The sequence below is a fragment of the Ascidiella aspersa genome, chromosome 5, assembly GCF_963924565.1.
Source record: "Ascidiella aspersa chromosome 5, kaAscAspe10.2, whole genome shotgun sequence".
NCBI lineage: Eukaryota > Metazoa > Chordata > Ascidiacea > Phlebobranchia > Ascidiidae > Ascidiella > Ascidiella aspersa.
Genome location: NC_139451.1, coordinates 7,922,035 through 7,942,767, shown reverse-complemented (window position 1 = coordinate 7,942,767; position 20,733 = coordinate 7,922,035). Strand labels below are relative to the sequence as shown.

The 20,733-nt window shown below is 34.7% G+C and overlaps 2 protein-coding genes across 2 annotated transcripts; one reads left to right on the top strand and one right to left on the bottom strand.

Annotated features, from left to right (window-relative positions):
- The first annotated feature begins 10,198 nt into the window (after positions 1–10,198).
- LOC146141689 (uncharacterized) lies at positions 10,199–10,909 on the top strand. Its single transcript, XM_083390056.1, has one exon. It carries the CDS (start codon positions 10,199–10,201, stop codon positions 10,907–10,909), a length of 711 nt encoding a protein of 236 aa, XP_083246182.1.
- A 929-nt stretch (positions 10,910–11,838) lies between these two features.
- LOC146141688 (uncharacterized) lies at positions 11,839–13,079 on the bottom strand. The gene is made up of 3 exons (XM_083390055.1): positions 13,067–13,079; positions 12,850–12,993; positions 11,839–12,623 (listed from the first exon to the last, which is right to left on the bottom strand). Exons 1-3 carry the CDS (start codon positions 13,077–13,079, stop codon positions 11,839–11,841), a joined length of 942 nt encoding a protein of 313 aa, XP_083246181.1.
- Between the last annotated feature and the right edge of the window lie 7,654 nt (positions 13,080–20,733).

The following is a 20,733-nucleotide window of genomic DNA, read 5'->3' as shown; positions in this document are numbered from 1 at the left end:
ATCCCGAGTACGACGTACTAATAATTTTCCCGGGGTACTTCCGTCCGTCTCTTTAAAATCATTTTGTGGTTAGGGACGTCATAAAATTTTTAGTCTAGATCGACAAGCTACGGCAAAAAAAAAGCTGTTTCAACAGTGTTAATTAGTCTAGCGTAATGTATTTTTGTTGTTTTCTTGTTTGTTTCTTAATGTTTTTTAATTTTATGCCTACTGTTGTTTTTCATGCAGCTCCTTGCAAACTTTATAGGTTTGAAATGCGGCTCTGGCTCTAAAAAGGCTGAGAGAATCACTGGCCTAGAGCATCGCACCAAAAAGAAAAACATAGCAATTTCAGAATTTGGTTATGAGAAACTTAAATTAGTTTAATTAACTGCAATACAAGGTGACACTTCAAGTTGCCTAATTGAAAAAAATTAGGGTTTCATAAAAATACAGCCAGCCATAATTTATTTTAAATCTGAACATCCTGAAATAGCACACACATAAAATATTCAATTATTATATGACAATTGAGGTGGAGTGTAGATGAGATATATTAGCTGGTGTATATAGTTATTATTATATAGATTTTTTTTCACAGTTAAAGGATTGCAAAATATGTTTTCTGTCTTAAATATTCTGTTTAAAATACCTAGGCTCTACCTAGATTTTAATTCACTTAACCCGATACATACATGAAAGCGAACTAATTACCTGAGGGAGGCAAGGAATCTGATTTTACAGATAAAGGAAGGTGTATTTCAAAAATACATTTGAATCTATTAAATATGGAGATATCCTCTTCCACAAGTACTCTTGTGATAGCAATTACCCCGTCATTATAGCTAACCCGAAAACTATCAATACTTAAATTTTATGGACCACTCATATAATCCAGACACAACAATCAAGGAAGATGATATATTTTAAGTCCTTGTATATTACAGTAAACTTTAACTATATGTTTGTTAATTTGCTTTTGCACCAATAATTCCTCTTAATACTACCATCTTAATTCCAGATTTCAACAATTGCTCTTTCCAATAATGATATTGGTGATGAAGGTGCTCTAATTGTTGCTAATATTTTGACAAATATTGACAGTCTTAAATTATCTGGCTGTGGAATAACTACAAAGCGTGCCAAGTCCATTGCTACAAAGTTATTACATACTAAGGTTCAACGTAAAAAAAATATATATAAATTTCTATTGTTTTATTGAACATTTTTTTTTTGTTAGTTTTAACATTATTTTTCCATTTTTGTTACCTTTGAACAATGTTAAAATATTGCAGACATTACCTTTATTTACAGATTTCAACACTTGATCTTTCCAATAATGTGATATTGGTGATGAAGGTGCTCTAATTGTTGCTGATAATTTGACAAATATTGATAGTCTTAAATTATCTGACTGTGGAATAACTACAAATGGTGCCAAGTCCATTGTTGCTACAAAGTTATTACATACGAAGGGGTTCAATGTTAAAAAATATAATATAAATGTCTATTGTTTTTATTGAACACTTTTTTTATTACTTTTAACATTATTTTTCCATTTTTGTTACCTTTGAACAATGTTAAAATATTGCAGACATTACCTTTATTTACAGATTTCAACACTTGATCTTTCCAATAATGATATTGGTGATGAAGGTGCTCTAATTGTTGCTGATAATTTGACAGGATTTTAAATTTAGAGAAAAATGTAAAAAAACAGTGGATCAAGCTTTAAAACCACAACCAAAACTAATTTTAAATTTGTATAAACTGGCGCGTAAAAAGGCACAACATAAAATAACAACAAGAAGTAATGCAATAGGCAGCTTGCGGTCACGTGACTAGTTACCGACAGATAGCATTCGGTTGATGTTGTTATGGAGTGGAAATCATTATTTATAGTTCTGTAAAGCGGAAGCAGTCTATCCAGATAATCATTAATCAACGTTTTCCAAGCGTTTATGCTCTAGTTCAGTGCTTCTTAAACTCTTTCAGTTTTGTTCACCCCTAGCATATATCTCCAGATTTAATTTACCCTTATCTCATGATATGATAAAACTATCTCGTATATACAGACTGACTTAGGTATTTCGTGTTTTTTTTTAAGATCAACTCAAGCTAAGTTTTTATTACTATTGCAAACAATTTCTCGAGTCCATAGATATAAAGCACAAAAAACACAGTCACCAAATTTTTATACTTACACTCACTGCTAATCAAGTTCACTATTACAATAAGCAAAACAAAACACCAAAAAACAACTTTGCGAGTCATCATCCATTTCTGACGGTTCACCCCTGCAAAAATATTATTTCACCCTGGGGTGTGAACCATTTACCTGTTTAAGAAACACTGCTCTTAATCGTTATATTTGGGATCCTGATGAAGTTTTTGAAGAAAGAACTTCACAATAAAACGAGTTCTAATTGTAAGATTATTTTCTTATTACTTTTCGTATGACAAATTTAGAGCAGTATGTAAAATGTATATGTTACAGCTGTTGGGAGGACAAGCTTAGTTTCCGCCAATTACATCGCCGAATGCACACGGGTCAAGTCGGGCTTCCTCAACTTGCAATAGAATCTCCAGGGCAACGACGGTTCAGCAATAATTTTTAGTCACTTCATATGTCAGCACAAAAGAAAGACTAAAAAAAGAATTACAGCCAGTAAATTTGACAGCCTAAAGAAGCAACTAAATCCAGAAAAAGCATTTTAACTGCTTCCATGAAGAAGAGGTGGTGGTATTGAATATGATATATGCCAAAACATGTACGTTTCCATCTGGTCTCATCATCCATCTAAGTTAATAAGGCTTGCTGACTAGGCTGCAGCCCAGATAGGAAAGTTTATATGAAACCTTTTGGATTACTTGAAGTTAAGGTAGTTCAAGAAGGTAGAAGTAATTTTCAAAAGGTCACTGGTATGGATACCTAAAAAACACATATTTATTACTACCAGGTCCAATGTCAACTTGGCGTTACTGGTTTGGACTGGTGTGATTTTTAGTTTACTTTCAACTTGCGAAAGATAAAGTCGATATGTTTTTTTGATTATTATTTGCAATAAATGTGTATTTTTTATTGACATTGGGTAATGTGAGTAAACTTCACAAACAGGTATAACAAATGTATTAGGAAAGAAAGAATAACCTGTGAAAGATAAAAAACCAAAATGGTAAATTTAACAACAACACAAACACATAAATATGTACAAAATAAAAGGTATTTATTTTTTTACAATTAGGGGCCCTTGGAAATTTGTTTGAAGACATTTGCTTAATAGAACCTAGCATAGAAAGGGGTAGTACATCTGAATCAAAAAAATGATTTTCTTCTACTCGTCTGATTGCTCTTTCTACATGAATCCTTAGTTTAGTAATTGACTTTGTCACAAGGAGATGCTGTGGTAAAAATTAAGATTGGTGGTTAACTTAAGGCCGGGTTACGCTACAAGCGATATGACGCGGCGGGAGCTTAGGCGTTTACACTGCAGCGCAAGTTCGCGTGTTTGAAGGTGGCGCTCGAGAGCGTCACTATGGATACAAGACAAATTACGCGCCATTCTGATGTTAAAAAAGTACAGTTTAGCCAAGGTTAAAAAAATTATGGCACGATTTAGTAAAGAAGTAACCAAAAAGGTGGTAGCATTGCTTTTAGCAAGAAGAAACATAATGAAAAGAAAAAGGCGAAGCCGGAGGGTTGGGTTGATCCCATATTAAAAAGAAGGAATGAACTTGGTAAGTATGAATACCACTTAACTGTTTTTGGCTGAGCTAAGTTTATATTTTAAAAACTGCGCAATAATGTTAGCTACTATACCATCGATTTTTCAAGGAATTGCGTTTGGCAAGGACCGCGGAATTTCAATGTCGCCGGAACAATTTGATAACTTAGTTAATAAAATAGGACCTCTAAAATCGAAGCGGAACACCCACTTAAAGACATCGATATCCGCTGCAGAACGCCTTGCATTACTTTACGGTAATAGTCTTTAGCTTATATTCGTATGAGTAGATTTTTATTTAATAGTTTTATTTTGATTTTGCAGTTATATGGCTACTGGGGATATTCCTACACAACAATTGCGGCTTCATTTAGGACGTCAAAATGAGACCTCTTTAGCCATCTGGGAGTCTTTGCACTCCGAGTTTATGCCACGACCATCTACAGAGAAGATTGGCTTAACATTGCAGGCGATTTCAACCAATTTTGGTAGTTTCCGCATTGCGCAGGGAGGAGCACAGACACAGTATCGTCCCGATGGCTGTTGCGGACGCCCAGTATAGATTTATTTATATAGATGTCGGTGCTTATGGTAGACAATCTGACGGAAGTGTCTTCTTTAATTGTAATTTTGGAAAAATGATTGAAAATAATAAGCTAAACTTACCTAATGTTACTATTTTGCCAAACAGCTTAAAAACAACAACTCCTTTTGTGTGTATTGGGGACGAATTATTGACGCCCATACTGCAACGAGGGTGATTTTGACCGAGAGGAGGACTGTTACGGAAATATTATAGAAGGCAACTGGCGGGGGGAACAATCGGCCAAGCATTTAAAAGTTTTACAAGGTTTGAGGGCCGCAGAAGTTCGGTCTACATTTATGGAATATTTTAATAACGAGGGTCAAGTAGATTTGGCAAACAGCTATGGTCAATAGATGTTAAAAACAAACACTATTTCAAAATGTTTGTGCTTATTTATTATTACATTTACAAAAATTCAGCTTCGTGAAATAGTTCTGATGTTTTTTGTGGTGGAAGAGCCTTCAGTTTTGGAGCAAGTGATAGTAGAAAAAGTTTGTCTGGGTCACATCATCTTCCTTTTCTAAAACACAATATTCAAAATATGTCGATTGCTAAAATATTGTTTAAAAACTCACCGCATATTATAATTTTTTAAAGGTTACTCACCACCAGTTTCTAAATCCTCTCTGTTCATATAGCATGGCTCAAGTTCTAGGGTTACCATTTCTTGGAAATTTCATGATGATCTTTTAAGAAAAAAAACAGTCACAATACCAAAATAGAACCACATGTTTATTTACTTTTAATAATTACACTCAATATGCCAATTTAATAAGTAACTATGGGCCCGCAAAAGTCAATAAAGTTGAAAAATTTCAAGGACCTCGTCTACTAAGAAGTTTATAGGTTAAAAGAAAGTTAAAATTTACAATAAAGTTAACTAAAATTTATTAATAAAGTCAAAATTTGTCAAATTATGGCTTTTGATTGAGAGTAGTTTTTGCAAACATCGTCGTGGAAGCATTGTAAAATCTGGAACTGCGACACAATTAAAACACATTAACCCATAAAAGCAGCCCACTTGGATCAGCAGTAACTTTTATCGCAAATTGTCCATTTTTTTATACTTCCTCTTCCTCTTCATAAACGTGGTCTTTTCGAAGATCAACAGTTTGAATTTTAGGAATAGCCTACTGACATTCTGTAATGCAAAAAAGCCTAAGCAAGCTAAATCTATCGCCAAAAAAAAGATGCACTTTTTATAATCCATAAAACACCTGGACTTTGCGACAAAATATCATGTTTGGGTAACTGGCATCAATTCAAGGAAGAACTGTGGCCTCTACAAACAAGCAATTTCGTAAAAATGGCCCTAATGTAATAAACCAAAAAGCTAATACCTCCTCGGTTGAATAAATGGCTCAACAAATGCCATTGCTCCAAGCAATGGCCAATTGTTGACTGGACTATAACAGCCGACCCCTCATCTGATATTTCTCAGTTCCTTTTCAAGATTAAGCTGTAAAATTTTCATCTTGAGACTGTTGAGAGTATGCCTTTCTTGCTTTTGCTTGAGTACTGTTTGTAAAAATTCCTTTTTTAATACAGCTTGTTTCTTTTGACTGGTGGACTCCAAAACAAAGTTGATTATTGAAATTTGTTAGAAGACATTTGAAGAAAAATGATTTTCTTCTACTTGTCTGATTGCTCTTTCCACATGAATCCAGAGATCCTGTGGTAAAACTTGATATTTTATCTCCAGAAATGGCGGAATATTTACATTCTAAAAAAAAATCGTAAATTTTACTTAAAAATCGCCGTATTTATTTACGGTTCTCAACCGTAAGCACAATTTACGTGTTAATATTACCCGTTAATCGAGCATGTTTTTCTCGATCCCGACAGGCAACCAATCACAAGCCTCAAAAATCATTTTTTTCTTTTCTCTTAACGATTTGTGCGAGAGAGAGTGTCAACTGTCAACTGCGACCGTTTTTACATTTGTTTAGGAAAGGCTTTTGCGTCTAATTTAATAGCGCTGTTATCGTATGAGAAAATAAAGTTAACATTTATTTCTGCTAATTGCATTATGACTGCCATTCAACAGAAGGTAGTAGGTGTGGCTGTGACATTAGTAAGCCGCTGACAAACAGACATTCATAACATGGTGGTTTGTGTTGGCAGCAAGATTACAATAGGATATTTACTATTATTAGGGATGTTCAAAGTAGAATCCCAAGGTATTCTAGAATAATAGGTTTCGAATCTAGAATAACGAATCCAGAATAGCGAATCCTAGTACATATTTTTATTAAATTATCTAACCTTGGTTTTGTTTGGGGAAGGGATTAATCTTAATCTACCCCACAGAGCCTACAATCACAGCAATAAATCGCCCAAACAATTTGCTGACATGTGTACATTATAATAAAAAAATCTCCAATATGTTTAACATTCTTAACAACTGTCATTTGAAGCAGTTCTGTAAACTGTATTATATCAACTGTCCAGGTTGTTGCCAAAACTTATATTTTTGCCAATAGTGAGTACAATGAAACACTGCACACAGAAGTCTTAAGCAATTCGGTCCTGTTTTTTAAAGCATTGTTGGGTTTTAGTGCTTCATTTTTGACTAACATGATCTGTTATGCAGTCAAATAATATACTGCAAAGAATACGAAGTTACTATTGACATAACGAATTCTTGACAATTACGCTGTGCATAACTGCATAACCTCGCTGAATATTGGCCTAAAGTTGACCTTAAGTAATCCTATATCGCATTTTGTAGACGGTCAGCACGTTTTACAACGTAATATTATTTGCAACTTAACGCATTTTGGGCAATTGCGAACTCCACACCAGACATTACACGTTAGTCGCTCGCCCGATAATGTTTGATTGACACTTAATTATTAGACGAACGTTATCGCGAGACGCGGTAATTGGTCACCCGAAAAAACGCTGACACTGCACTACCAGGTTACATTTAAAGCAAGCACTATAAATTGGTCGCCGCAGCGACAGGCCAACTTACCACACGCGTTTGTACAATTAGGCGCAACAATCGGCGGTAAAACATTAAATTATATCGGTTCCAATTACCCGAAATAAACGGCAGAATTGGATTCGATATTCTACGTTGAGCATCCCTAACTATTATACTAAGATGTTAAGGCTATTTGTTTTTTCATTATGCATCTTATAAAAATGTCAGATATTGGTAGTTTTGAATGTCCATTAGAAATTTGTAAAGCAAAATTTGGTTCAATGAAACAAGTTATTCAGCACTTAAAGCAGCAACTTCGAAAAGGATATAAAAATCGCTATCCTGCAAAACTGTACCAAGCAATATACAGTCCTTTCTTCACACTTATCTCGATGTCATCAAAACACCAATATACTGGACGCTTTTACAAATGAGGTGAGGACTAAAATAATTATGTATGAGCAAGATTTAACAATAGAAAATATATGACAGAGCTGAAAAAATACCAATCTCATTGTCTTATTGAAATTACTTACCCACAGTAGAAACTTCATTCATTGGTTGAACAGTGTGTGGCCAACCAAGTAATTCTGTCCATCCACACACAATTATTTTCATAAAATGTTAATTGTGTGCTACAAACTTTGCCAAAAAACACCAACCAAAATGGGTTACAGTTTAATAATAATATAATTTTGCTTAAAGACTCCTTGGAACAATATTTTCTAACAATTGACTCTCTTAACATTCACCTGTTATTTTACTGAATAAAACAGTAAAAACCTTTACGGTAAAGTGATGTAAACGTTAGGGTCCGTAAAAACTGCTGCCAGTGTTTTTTACTGTAAAATTTTTTAACAGTGTAGGGACAACACCCTTTTTCACTTAATAAATCTGTAATAACCCTTTGTCTACCATTACTGAATCACCAGGTTCCACAAATCTAAAACTCCGCGCTGCATCTGGTAATTTTTTTGTCTGATATAAAGAGGACACAAATGTTGATTCCATTCCGCTTGGACGAATCTTCTTTTCATCGGCTGTATATCCTCAAGTGCTGACATCTTTGTTAGTGGTTTATTTGTGTTTGTTGTTACGAAGGCTAGTGTTGCTTCATTATCTTGACGGTCGCCATGAGTTTTCGCTGACCACACTCCTTGGCTATCGTTTGTCATTATTGACGCGTATTCTGTTGGGAACCCGCTTTTGCTTCTCCGTGGAGCAATATGTGGGGAGCATATTGGATGCCCCCATCCTCATTCCTAGTTTCTAAAGCTGCTTCTATTAGAACTAGTAACAGCTCGTCCGTTGTTAGCGGCGCGTCGTCATAGGTGATGTTCTTTGCTTCTTCTACCGTCCATACCTTTTGTGTAAATTTGCCCATCTTTTTAGTGCCTTCTTTAATTTGTTATTTTTCTTGCCAAACTGCATCTGATTGTACGCCCTCTTCGCCAGAAGTTCTGGAAAGGAGAAGTCTTCGGCGAAGAGGAGTTCCTTGAAAGCATTCACGCTGGGCTTTGTGTCGAATGTTGACGCGTTTTTTTCTGCTAACTGTTTCACTTCGTCTTGGATGTCTATCTCTCCTGTCCCTTTGGATATACTGGACAGTTTGTGTTTCCTTTCTCCGTCGGTCATTTAAACATTGTCAAACAAAAAAGTGAGCCATTTTCATCCACTTTTCCTCCCCAAAATTTAAAATTCCCCCCAAAGTGAGCCAATAGGCCACTTGCAGATTGCGGTCACGTGACTAGTTACCGCATAGCAACGCGTTACTGGAGAGCAAGCTAATCCAGTAGCTACTGCTAGCAGATACGCGTTACCGACAGTTAGCATTCAGTTGATGGTTAAAACAATTTTTCAAACGAAGATGGTGATTTATTTACGTTTCACAGGTACATCATTCCTTTTAGTTTTCAGAAGTTGTTTGTTTGTTTTTATGAGTAGTAAATATATAGGATTTTAGAAGAAACTACAACATCCAATTGTAATGGCGAATTTCAGTGGTAAGTTTGGTACATATTTTCTTTGTTTGAATGTAAGAGCTTATAAAATAAATTGTTCAGTTAAACATATTATGTACGTGATTGTATATTTATCTATAGCCCTTGCTTTTTTAAGAAAATTATGCTATTTGTAGTGTTTGATTAATGTTGTCTTATTTACAAAATCCTAGCTCTAAGTCAAAGTGAAGGGCTCCAAGAAGGCTCTTCAAATAAGCAACATCATTCTAGCTGCTACCATTGCTGTGTCCCAAGATGCAATGGGGATTCTCGATATAATTCCTCATTGCACTTTCATCGTTTTCCTGGGAGGAAAAGCGAAAAAAAATTGAGAGCGCAATGGGTTGTAAAAATCAGAAGAGATGAAGGTCCATTGTTTAAGGTATATTTAGTTGATTGAACTAATTCTTGTATCTTCTTAATAAGCCTACTTATTTTTGGATTTTTGTGTAGATAACAACAAGCACTCGGGTTTGCTCTCAGCATTTTACTTTGGAAGATTATATGCCGCCTGATAAGGCTGGCCGCCAAATTCTAAAGAAAGGTGCTGTGCCATCAGTGTTTGATTGGTCTCAAGAGCATAAAGCTCGAAGAAAAATTTTGCGAACGAATAACAGGTAGGCCTATATTATATATATATATGAAACTTATTTTTGCAACAGAAAATTATAAATACTAAGATTTCCTTATTGCATTTTGCAGTTCTATCAAGCATATCTATATATTTTATATGCTTATTACTTAAATTTAGAAAACATCAGGAGAAAGATATAGTAAAATTTAAGGCTTTTTAACTTTTTATAGTGATGATGTACATGAGTACGAGGATATTAAATGCCCAGAGGAAGATAAAAGCCAAAGTCAGCTGTCAGATAAAATTGAAAGTTTGGAGGAAAAATTAAATGCAGCAAAAAATGAATTGGAAAAATATAGAAAAGAAAAATTGGATGTTGAGTTAGAATCTGAAAAAATTAGGGCAATGTTAATTGAAGAAATCAATCAACTTAAAAGGTCTGCTGCTGAGCAATTAGCATTACATAAATTTGGTTTGGAAAGATTTTCCACAGATAATGACAGCATTAAGTTTTACACTGGTTTTCCAAGTTATTTGCATATAAAATCTTTGTTTGAGATTGCAAGACCCAGTGCAGAATACATAAGGTACTGCTATGCTTCCGGTGAGAGGGAAAGTAGACCAGGGTCCAGACATATGCAATTAATAGATGAATTTTTTATGTTTATTATTCGTTTAAGGCTGGGGTTACTCGAGCAAGATCTGGCTGACCGCTTTCAGATACATATGTCGACTGTGAGTAGAAAAATTACAACCTGGGCAAATTTCCTATACTTTCTTTTAGGAAGTCAGCCCATTTGGCCCTCAAGGAAATATGTTAAAAGCAAAATGCCTGATGAGTTTTGTAGGTTATACCCATCCACTAGAGTAATTTTAGATTGTACTGAAATATTTGTGCAGACCCCATCATCATTAGTATTGCAATCACAAATGTATTCATCATATAAGTCAACCACCACCTTGAAAGGCCTGATTGGAATTGCACCGCACGGAGCAATTTCATTTGTGTCCTCTTTATATACAGGATCTATATCAGACAAAGAAATTACCAGATGCAGTGGAGTTTTAGATTTGTTAGAACCTGGTGATTCAGTAATGGCAGACAAAGGGTTTTAAGTGAAAAAGGGGTGTCCCTTAATATTCCTCCATTTCTTGAGAGAAAATCTCAGTTCTTACCACAGGATGTCCTTGTGACAAAGTCAATTGCTAAACTAAGAATTCATGTGGAAAGAGCAATCAGAAGAGTAAAAGAAAATCATTTTTTTGATTCAGATGTCCCCCTTTCTATGCTAGGTTCTATTAATCAAATACAGTTGCATGTCTTCTAACAAATTTCCAAGGGCCCTAATTATAAAAAAATAAATAAATTTTATTTTGTACATATTTATGTGTTTGTGTTGTTGTTAAATTTATTATTTTGGTTTTATCTGTCACAGGTTGTTCTTTCTTTTCTATTACATTTGTTATACCTGTTTGTGAATTTTACTAATTACCAATGGCAATAAAACATACACACATTTATTGCAAATAATAATCAAAGAAAAACATATCGACTTTATCTTTGGCAAGTTGAAAGAACTCTGGGTCAAAAGTATTTCGGTCGCATACATACACATCTTCACTAATATAAGTAAAAAAATCACACCAGTCCAAACCGGTAAGGCCAAGTTGACATTGGACCTGGTAGTAATAAACATGGTTTCTTTTTAGGTGGAATGCATCCATACCAGTGACCTTTTCTAAATAGTTGACTTTTTCAAAATTACTTTTACCTTCTTGAACTACCTTAACTTCAAGTAATCCAAAAGGATTATTTCCTGTGTGAATGGCTTCTAAGTCATAAACTTTCCTATCTGGGCTGCAGCCTAGCCAGCAAGCCTTTGGATGGATGATGAGACCAGATGGAAACAGGTTTACCTTTTCATTTTTACATTTTTTAGCATATGTCATAGCAGCTTTCGCTTCATATTTAATACCTCTTTTCATTGCAGCAGTTAAAATGTTTTTTTCTGGATTTAGTTGCTTTTTTAGGCTGTCAAAATTACTTAACCTTTTTGCCACAAGGCCAAATTTACTGGCTGTAATTCTTTTTTTTCTTTGCAAATGCCATAGGAGAAACTGTCTCCCTGAGTAATAGTATCATCCTGAATTTTTAGGCTTTCTTCTGTGCTGACATAAAGTGACTGAAATGACTGATGCTTGTCTTTGTCCAAGCACGAAACAAAATTATTGCTGAACCGTTGCCCTGAAGATTCTATTGGAAGTTGAGGAAAGCCAGTGCAGGAGAAATCAGTTATAAGATACTCCTGGGAAAGACTTTGCTGATAAGAGAGCACGCTTCCTTTTGGAACAGCTCCAAACTTAGTTGCAACAAACTGCATCTGACACAGCTCATTAACCCCTGGAACTAAGGAAGCTATGAGTGGTTCAGGCTGCAGACCACAGAAATGTTCTTTGGTGAAAGTACCATATGAACATGATGGTGAATACAATGTGCTGCTTATAAATTTTAAATAATTGGCTCCAGCTTGTGGCTTCTTAACAAGCAAGTCTTGTACTTCCTTATTTTTGACTTTTTTACCCCTGGGAATACTCCATTGTTGTTGCAAACTGGTACAAGAAAGGTTGTCGGGCATATTGTTTAAGTTCAGTTGTTTACAGTGAGCCATGTAAAAAAATAAACCTACAACATGGTTGCAAAAGCCACTCATTCCAGACATCGATTTGGTTACAAGTGTTACAGACGCTTGTAGGTTATGCGGTGGCTCATTTTTTTTCATTGACCTGTAACATTTTGCAAATACAGTTGCCTCCTCTTCTGTGTAGCTCACTGCAACATACACATAAACATATTAAATCATTTTCTTGTTAGGCTACTTCAATTTCGTAGGACGTGATTAGCAACTTATAATTTAAAATGTTTCTGTTCTTATAACCTGTATGTTAAACAAATTATAAAAGCAACCTACTTTAAAATATAAACTAACCATTCTGTGAAAGGTTTTGTAGTAAAGCAATAAAATATGGTTTGCGTATATAACATTCGGTCCACTTACACTTCATATCATGTAGATACCCTGGCTCAGCAAAAAATTTATATGCCTTATGGGTGTTCTCGCACCCCGACTTGACCTGTGCATATTGTTCCACTTCTGCGAATGTAATTGGCGGAAACAAGGTCAAGTCTGTCCTCCCAACAGCTGGAACATACACATTTTATATATATATTGCTCTAAATTTGTCATACGAAAAGAAAGGAAAAAATAATCTTACCATTAGAACTCATTTTACTGCAAAGTTCTTTCTTCGAAAACTTCACCAATCAGAATCCCAAAATCAGTTTGTAATCTGTTTGGTAATGTTCCTAACATTTAAAGTTGGGTACTATTAATATTATGGTTTTGCTCATGAAAATACAATCGATTTCGTATATATTTTTTGTTCTATTTTGCCGCTAGGACGCCGTAAAACTTGAAGGTTTAGATAACTAGAGCATAAATAGTTGGAAAGGGTTGATTATGGTGATTATCTGCAGTAAGATCGAACTGTAGGATAGACCGCCCCCGCTTTACAGAATTATAAATAGGATTTCCATTCCAGAACAACATCAACGCTAACTGTCGGTAACGCGTATCTGCTAGCAGTAGCTACTGGATTAGCTTGCTCTCCAGTAACGCGTTGCTATGCGGTAACTAGTCACGTGACCGCAAGCTGCAAGTGGCCTATTGGCGTAAAAAGCATATTGATTTTTTTATGCGACATAACAGAAAGATATTAAACTAAATGCCTTTTTTAGCAGCACTGAGGTGATATTCTTAAAAAAACTATATAATGGAACCCGTCAAGTCTTTACTATATGCGATTTTCAAAACTGACCCGAATCTTGCAAAGAGGAGGCCATAACTCTTATGACAGTGGTCACGGAAACATAAGGGGGGGAAAAAGAAAATATATTGTCGACTCGTGTTGTCATATAGCAGCTACAATATTTACACTAATGTATCATTTATAACCAACCCATGTTGCAGGTAGAAATAGAGAGTCAAGCTGTCAAGACATCATATTGCTGCGCTGCTTGTTTGGGTGGAAAACTGTGACATTGAGTGCTCTTGGAGCAAGCCCAAAACAATCAGCCAGTATATCTGCCAAATGTGTGTCATCTTTGTGGCCAAGGGAATCACATGGTAAAACTAACATGTTTCAATAATAAATATTTCCATAGTTTTTTAAAATAATGAAGAGTAGCTTTGTGTTGATTTATTTGCCGAACAGCTTACATAATATGCAGCTGGTGTGGACAGACCAGCAGTGTGTTATGACACACAATTTTTGAAGAACGAGATTTCCAAACTTGGCAGATTTACTGGAATGGGGTGGATTTTGGCAGAAGAGTCTGTGAAGGTTTACGACACAATGGCAGTTTTATGGCATCTCGAAACGTTTTAAGCAAAAATCAAAAAAAAAATCAATGCGTGCTGGTGATGAACAGGTTTTTATATCGTGAATTTAGAGTTACTGCAAGTAATTTTGGAAAGGTTCTTGCTGCTTGCAGAAGGAATTCATTACCTGTCTCATTATTTCCAATCTTAAGTGCCCCAGTAAGTGTTTGTGCAATTTTTAAAGGCAAATTTAGACATTACATTAGATATGAGATTACAAAAATGTAGTTGTTGTTGCACAGGTTAGTATTTTGTTTTTAAAGATGGACAGAGTTGCTTAAAGCATACAAATATGAAAGCACAGCTTTCTGTGAAAAAGATATAATACACAACATTTAGGGGCTCCGCAGACACCCCAAAATTACCACACCAAAATTGATAAAATCTGGGACTTCCCTTAACACGATCCTTAAAAAACACAGAGACCTTGTAATTTTTATATTAAACAATGGCAAGAAAGCATCACTAATCTAAACCAGTTTTATGTAACTTTAAATGTATTCTTAATGCCCCCAAATCCCTACTTTACCCCATGTTTGGAGCTGTCATTTAATTTGAAATATTATCACATATATACAATAAAATATATTTTAATCAACAGTGGATAAAGAAGGATTTCTGGAGTCGTAGAGATAACATTTAAAAGTGAGAATGTGGAGGAGATAAAGATGTGGTGGAGCCAAATTGGGGGCGAAGCTTTAAATATGCCAGATAAAGCTTGGGAATATTTTTTTAATATTTTCAGATCAAAACCAGACGGCAATTTTCTTCTTTTAACATTCAGGATAGTTGGATGTTTGTCATTCCTAACCTCCTCCAACATTTATCGAGAGATGACAGTTTGGATTTAACAAGAAAATTGTTTGATAAATATATAGCAAATTTGAGAAGTTAGATCTGGAAACAAATCAAAAAATAAATTCTATTACTGATGATGACCGGCATATTTTGGAACATATTGGTGGATATATTTTGCACAAATTATCTAAGGCATGCAAAAAAGAGTCCCATTTACAGATTATTTTAGATTTCAAAGACTCGGAAGGTAATTTTTCAAAAGGTTCACTTATTTCAGCACTAAATAATGACACATATGGAAAGCTAACGGCACCAAAAGCACGCATGACAGATCTTTTAGCCTATTTTGAGGTTCAGTTTCGGCGCAATTATATAACCACAATGATGTTTTGCAAAAAATTTATAAAAATTTTAATTGTAATGTTGTGAATACTTTGTGACTTTGCAAATGAGGACAAAATTCAAAATTTGCCATTTCTTTTTGAAAATTAGATGTTATCAAAAAGCCAAAAAAATTAATTCAGATCTTCAATTAAAAAAAGATCAAAATGTTAGCTTACGAAAATCGCTAAAAAATAGGTCACCTGTAGAGCTTTATAATGTTTTTGTATACATTTGTAGTAACCATTTATTTTCTGTTTACATTATATTGTTTTTTGTAGTTCTGTTGTGCTTGTATAGTTTTTATGTGATTTTGCCTGTTGCAAACATATTTTTATATCTGGTAAAGATTACAAAAAGCTATATTAGTAACATTAATTTGCACTATCTCTTATCTATAAACACACTGTTTTACACATATTCATGTTTCGCAAGCTAAAATTTTCTTGTACTGCATACTTATATTTCTTGGTTGTTAAACAAATACAAACTGATTTAAACATTGCTATGTACATTTACAATATACCTTTAAAATATAGAAGTTGTACAATTTTTCAGAAAGTTGAATTTAAAGTTTATATAATATGAACATTTAGATTAGGTATTTCCAACTGCACCCAAGAGGTAACAACCATTTGCAGTTAATGTTATACCGCATACCTAGATCTTACGTGCTTCAACTGATGACTGAAATTTTGATACAGTAAGCTTTCTTTTAGGTAGTTTTGCATTAGAGGTTGCACCATCTTTTCCAATTGATACAATGATGCACATTTGAACCCTTAACCAAGCTGGCGCATTTTTCCAAAATAGGCTTTCAACGGATCTTGGTTTCTTTATGTATGAATTTTTAGGGCTTAGCAGAATAAGGAATTTCACTAATTCAACCATACTTTTTGTTGTCATGACAAGCCCTTGATATGTTTGTTGGCTCAAAAACATTTTCTTTCTTTCTAACAGCGTCAAGTTGCTACTGCTCTCCTTTTTTTGCAAGAGTTTTAACTAAGCCAAGATAGCCTATCGTCATACGCTGAACAATAAGGTTGCAAATCTTTGTTATACCCTCCACCTAATCGAGTATTCATTAGGTCGAACCATTTATTCATTAGCCTTGCAAACCAAGCACTCCGCTTCATTTCTTCGCCACCTCTGCTTTCCATTCAACTTTCGACACTACCAGACAAAAGCTGGGCAGCATAGCAAACCCGCATTTTTGCATAGCTTTGACTGGAAAAGTGGCCCGTGTTTACTTACAACATCTCAGCTCATCAGAATTAAATAAACTTGTCACACGACAAAAATGGTCCCACACGATAAAATGTTGATCATATTTTTTAACATTTTGGTACCAGATGGCTTACTTGATCTTACGTTGTTACAAGCTGTTTTTAATAAATGCGGAGGGTCAGATATTAAAAAGATTGGAACATCTGGGTTGTAGACATAACACTTGTAAGGAATTTCCAATTTTAAAGCAGTGAAAACATTTTTCTGTTGCTAGAAGCACCATCTTCTACAAGAGCTAAAACAGAAAAATGGCACGCTTTTAATTCTCTTACAACTTCCCAAAACATACTTGCATTGATGTTATTATGGGTTGGATAAAATGCCAACGGCCTTGAAAAATCTGTATTTTGAGAACGTGTTCTAAGTAAGGTCAACAAAACCAACCATTTGATCTGTTGTTGCATCATACACGATGTTTTTATTTTAATTAGAACAGTTACAAAATGCTTACTCTTCATTTCATCTACAGAAATAACAACATATCGCTGGTGCTGCAAAAGTTTTTGACTTCTGACATCCAATTCATCCATAACGTGCTTTTAAATGCCAGACTTTGTCCGAAAGACTTCTTAAAAAACATAACTACCTTTAAATACACTGAAAATCACATTTTCGTCCGGAGGTGTTTATATTGCTAACATTTATTGGGTTAGGATGCGAGTTAGTGTTTGGGTGCGTCAATTATTATTTATTATATTAATCATCATCAGCAAAATTATACAGTATACGAAAGAGTCAGAAACATTAAAGATTAAATAAAACAAAGTAAAATAACTAAAATATAAAAGCTATTAAATAGTAATGACACATCCAAGTTAATGTGTCTGACCTGAATTGCTAGCTTTGCTAGATTATTTTGCTGTTACTGATCAGGAATTAAGGTCGACATCTATCTTGCAAGGGTCAAGGTGATTTCCATTTTTAACATATTCAATGCAACATTAATCATCATGTTTGTTGTGGTAGGATTCTAGACTACCTTCGCTTTTGAAAAATATATAATAAAAGAAAAAGTAAGCCAGATTGCCTCAGCTCCTCCTAAGCGGACTTGCTTTTAATAAGCAGAATCTATAAATATATGATGCCTACAGATTATTACTACAGAAATTATTTAAATAAAAATATGCAAAAAATGCATACTTACTTAATAATTTGAGGATGATAACGCTCTCCTTTCAACTTCCTATCTTGCAGTTTGATTTGTTCATTCCAAAAAATTTGATGAAATTCATTGTTTTGCGAGCTAATAAAAATATTAATTGTTTGGAAGGTTTTAAAAGTGTCGCACACTTAACTGGAGAACAGTATGCTAAATCAATCTTGTATATATAAAATACACTATAGTGTTAAAAGTTTGTTTAAATTGTTGTATATGTGTACGTAAAGACGAAGATTAAGCAGTAAGTTGAGTTCACTGCTTAATCTTCCTGTCTTACCTACATATACAACAATTTAAACAATAGCCTTTCTAAAATAGTGTACAACGAATTGTTTAATAGGAATGTAATTTCATTGCAACTTTTATTTTGAAATAACTAATTCATTTTACAAACTAATTTTGGGGTTTTAAAGTTCGAGAGTAGTTTTGCCACGTAATATAAGGTACCCTCAACAAACTTTTTTTAAATCTTTAAAATATGCATAAGGTTGTGGGGCTGATCAAAGTGTAATTTTACATTTAATTTATATTGTGGCGAGAGTTTCACTCTGCCATCGAAACCTGAAAGTGATTTTGCTTTGTCTGTTGTGTAGCAATAATAGTACAAGCGCAATTTAACGCACAGCTCAGCTGTACTGTAAACGGGCCTTAAAGATGCTGGCTGAAGAGAGGTAAAAACTATTTATTCTATTGAAGTTACTTACCTACTTGTTAACAAACAAAAGATCAATAACGTATATAGCAAAATTGTCAACATTTATAACTGTAACGTGCGTGAAGCCTAAAGTTTGACGCCACTTCAGAACAGAGGGTTGCCCGCCCACCACATTTGAAGGGCTTTGAAAGTGAATGATCGATTCTGATTATGTGGTACTATATAACAATTGTGATACAGATCTAACATACACATAACTTGTTCAAATTCGTGATTTTAAAGGTAGCCATGGCTTGATTGTTGTTATAACAGGGGCACACTGACTTTTCATTTTTAGAAAATCGTTCTGCAGATAAAAGAAACCACCTTTGTGTCGCTAACATATATTCAATATATGGTTAAAATGCTTTTAGATCCCGGATATTGCATTTTTCCAACTCATCTTGCGGATCCTCAAAATTATTTCATTCCTTTGGGTCCTGTCATCCATTTTGCCCAGCACATTCTTTTCCTGAACTAACAACTCCAATAGTATATAAATTTCTTCATTTGGCCAATACTCATTTTAAAATATATTCTGTTTATAATGATGAACAGGTTACAAAACCTGTACCTTGTCTTTCTGACTTGGTGGGCCAGCAGTATCGAGTATTCCACTCGCGGCCTCACTTAGTAGTTCGTCGCTCTTTTATTGTCCATGATTTTTTACGTCGGGGTGCTGGTACCCCCTCAACCCTTCCGCGACAAACACATGCATAAATATTCCAGTGGCGTGTCCTTCGGTAGTGGTAGAGCCACGCCGCACTTTTTTTTGATCGTATCATGCGGTGGTCCAAGTATCTCCAGAACTTCTACATTGTCAGTGTGCTTCTCAAGCACCCGCTCCATGAGGCCGTACAGCCTCTGCTGTTGTTTCAGGAGGGCTTCGGTTACTAAATAGAGTAAGTTTTGCGTATTAATCAATCGTTTACATAAAATTTTTCATTGGTCCAGTTTGCAAACGATTTCTTATTTTTAAACGCAAAACAAACACCAGTGTTAGGTCTGGTATACACATTTGTTGATGGGGAGTGCAGCAATATTTAGATTGTCCAAAGTCACACCCTACTACCAAGCTTCGTAACGCTTGTAAATATCCCCCGAGAAGCCCGGCTTTCATTTTACCCATATACCTCTCTGTCTTACGATAAAAACTTCAGTCGAATAACATTGTCCAATCACGGAGACATTTACATCCCAGGGTTTTAACCGGAAGTGTCGCTTTTTGGCTACGCCAATCTTCAAATGGATTTTTTTTTGTGAGGTAGTCCTTCTTACAACTCGGGAACTTTGTAAATACTTCTTTTGTTACGAAAAGTTTTTTAACTTGGGTTCCAAATTCCTCACCTTGGCTTTTAGTATTATAGACTGGCCACTGAATTAGCAAAACAAAATGGCGTTGGCCCATTAACGTTCAGTAAAAACTTGGTCTATATAAACATAACAATATGCGAATTATTGTTTTACAGAAACATACCATTGTATTACTTGTAACAGACTCGACGCTGTCGTCAAATGCTTTCCTTTCTTTCACTAAACTTAAATTGAGAAAATTCTGAATTAACATAATCTCTTGTGAGGGTTTTAATGTTTACCGTTCAAAATTGTTCCAACATCAGACATAAAAAAATTTGGCATGGATGCCAGTTTAGCTAAATGTTTTGTTGGGTTCAATGTTGATTGTAATGGGAAAAATAATAGTGTGTGGTCTGCAATTGTGGCAGATACACTTGCTGCCCATCAAATTCTTGGATTTAAAGAAGGGGTTTGGTTTTGCTCGACAAAAATGTAGAACGTGCATGTGCACTTCACCTGAAATTGATAATAAATATAGGGAATCAGAGTTTGAACTCAGAACTATGGAAAAACACACAACAATCCACTGTATATACAGCAACAATAAAAGTGTTAACGTGTAAACTTGAAATAAATCTTAAAAAACAACGCATAGCTATGATTTTTTACATGCCCATTAATCTGACATATACACATAACTCCCGGTTATCAACACGGAACTTATAAGGTATTCCTTCTAAAAAAAGTTAGCAGACATGTGCATCCTTTGGAATTCACTAATATTTTGGCCCATAAAGAAGATTCCTTTCAATTTTTCTTAGCCCGTTTACACTACAGCTGCACTGGGCGTAATTTGCATTTAAATTCTATTGTGGCGAGTGTTTCA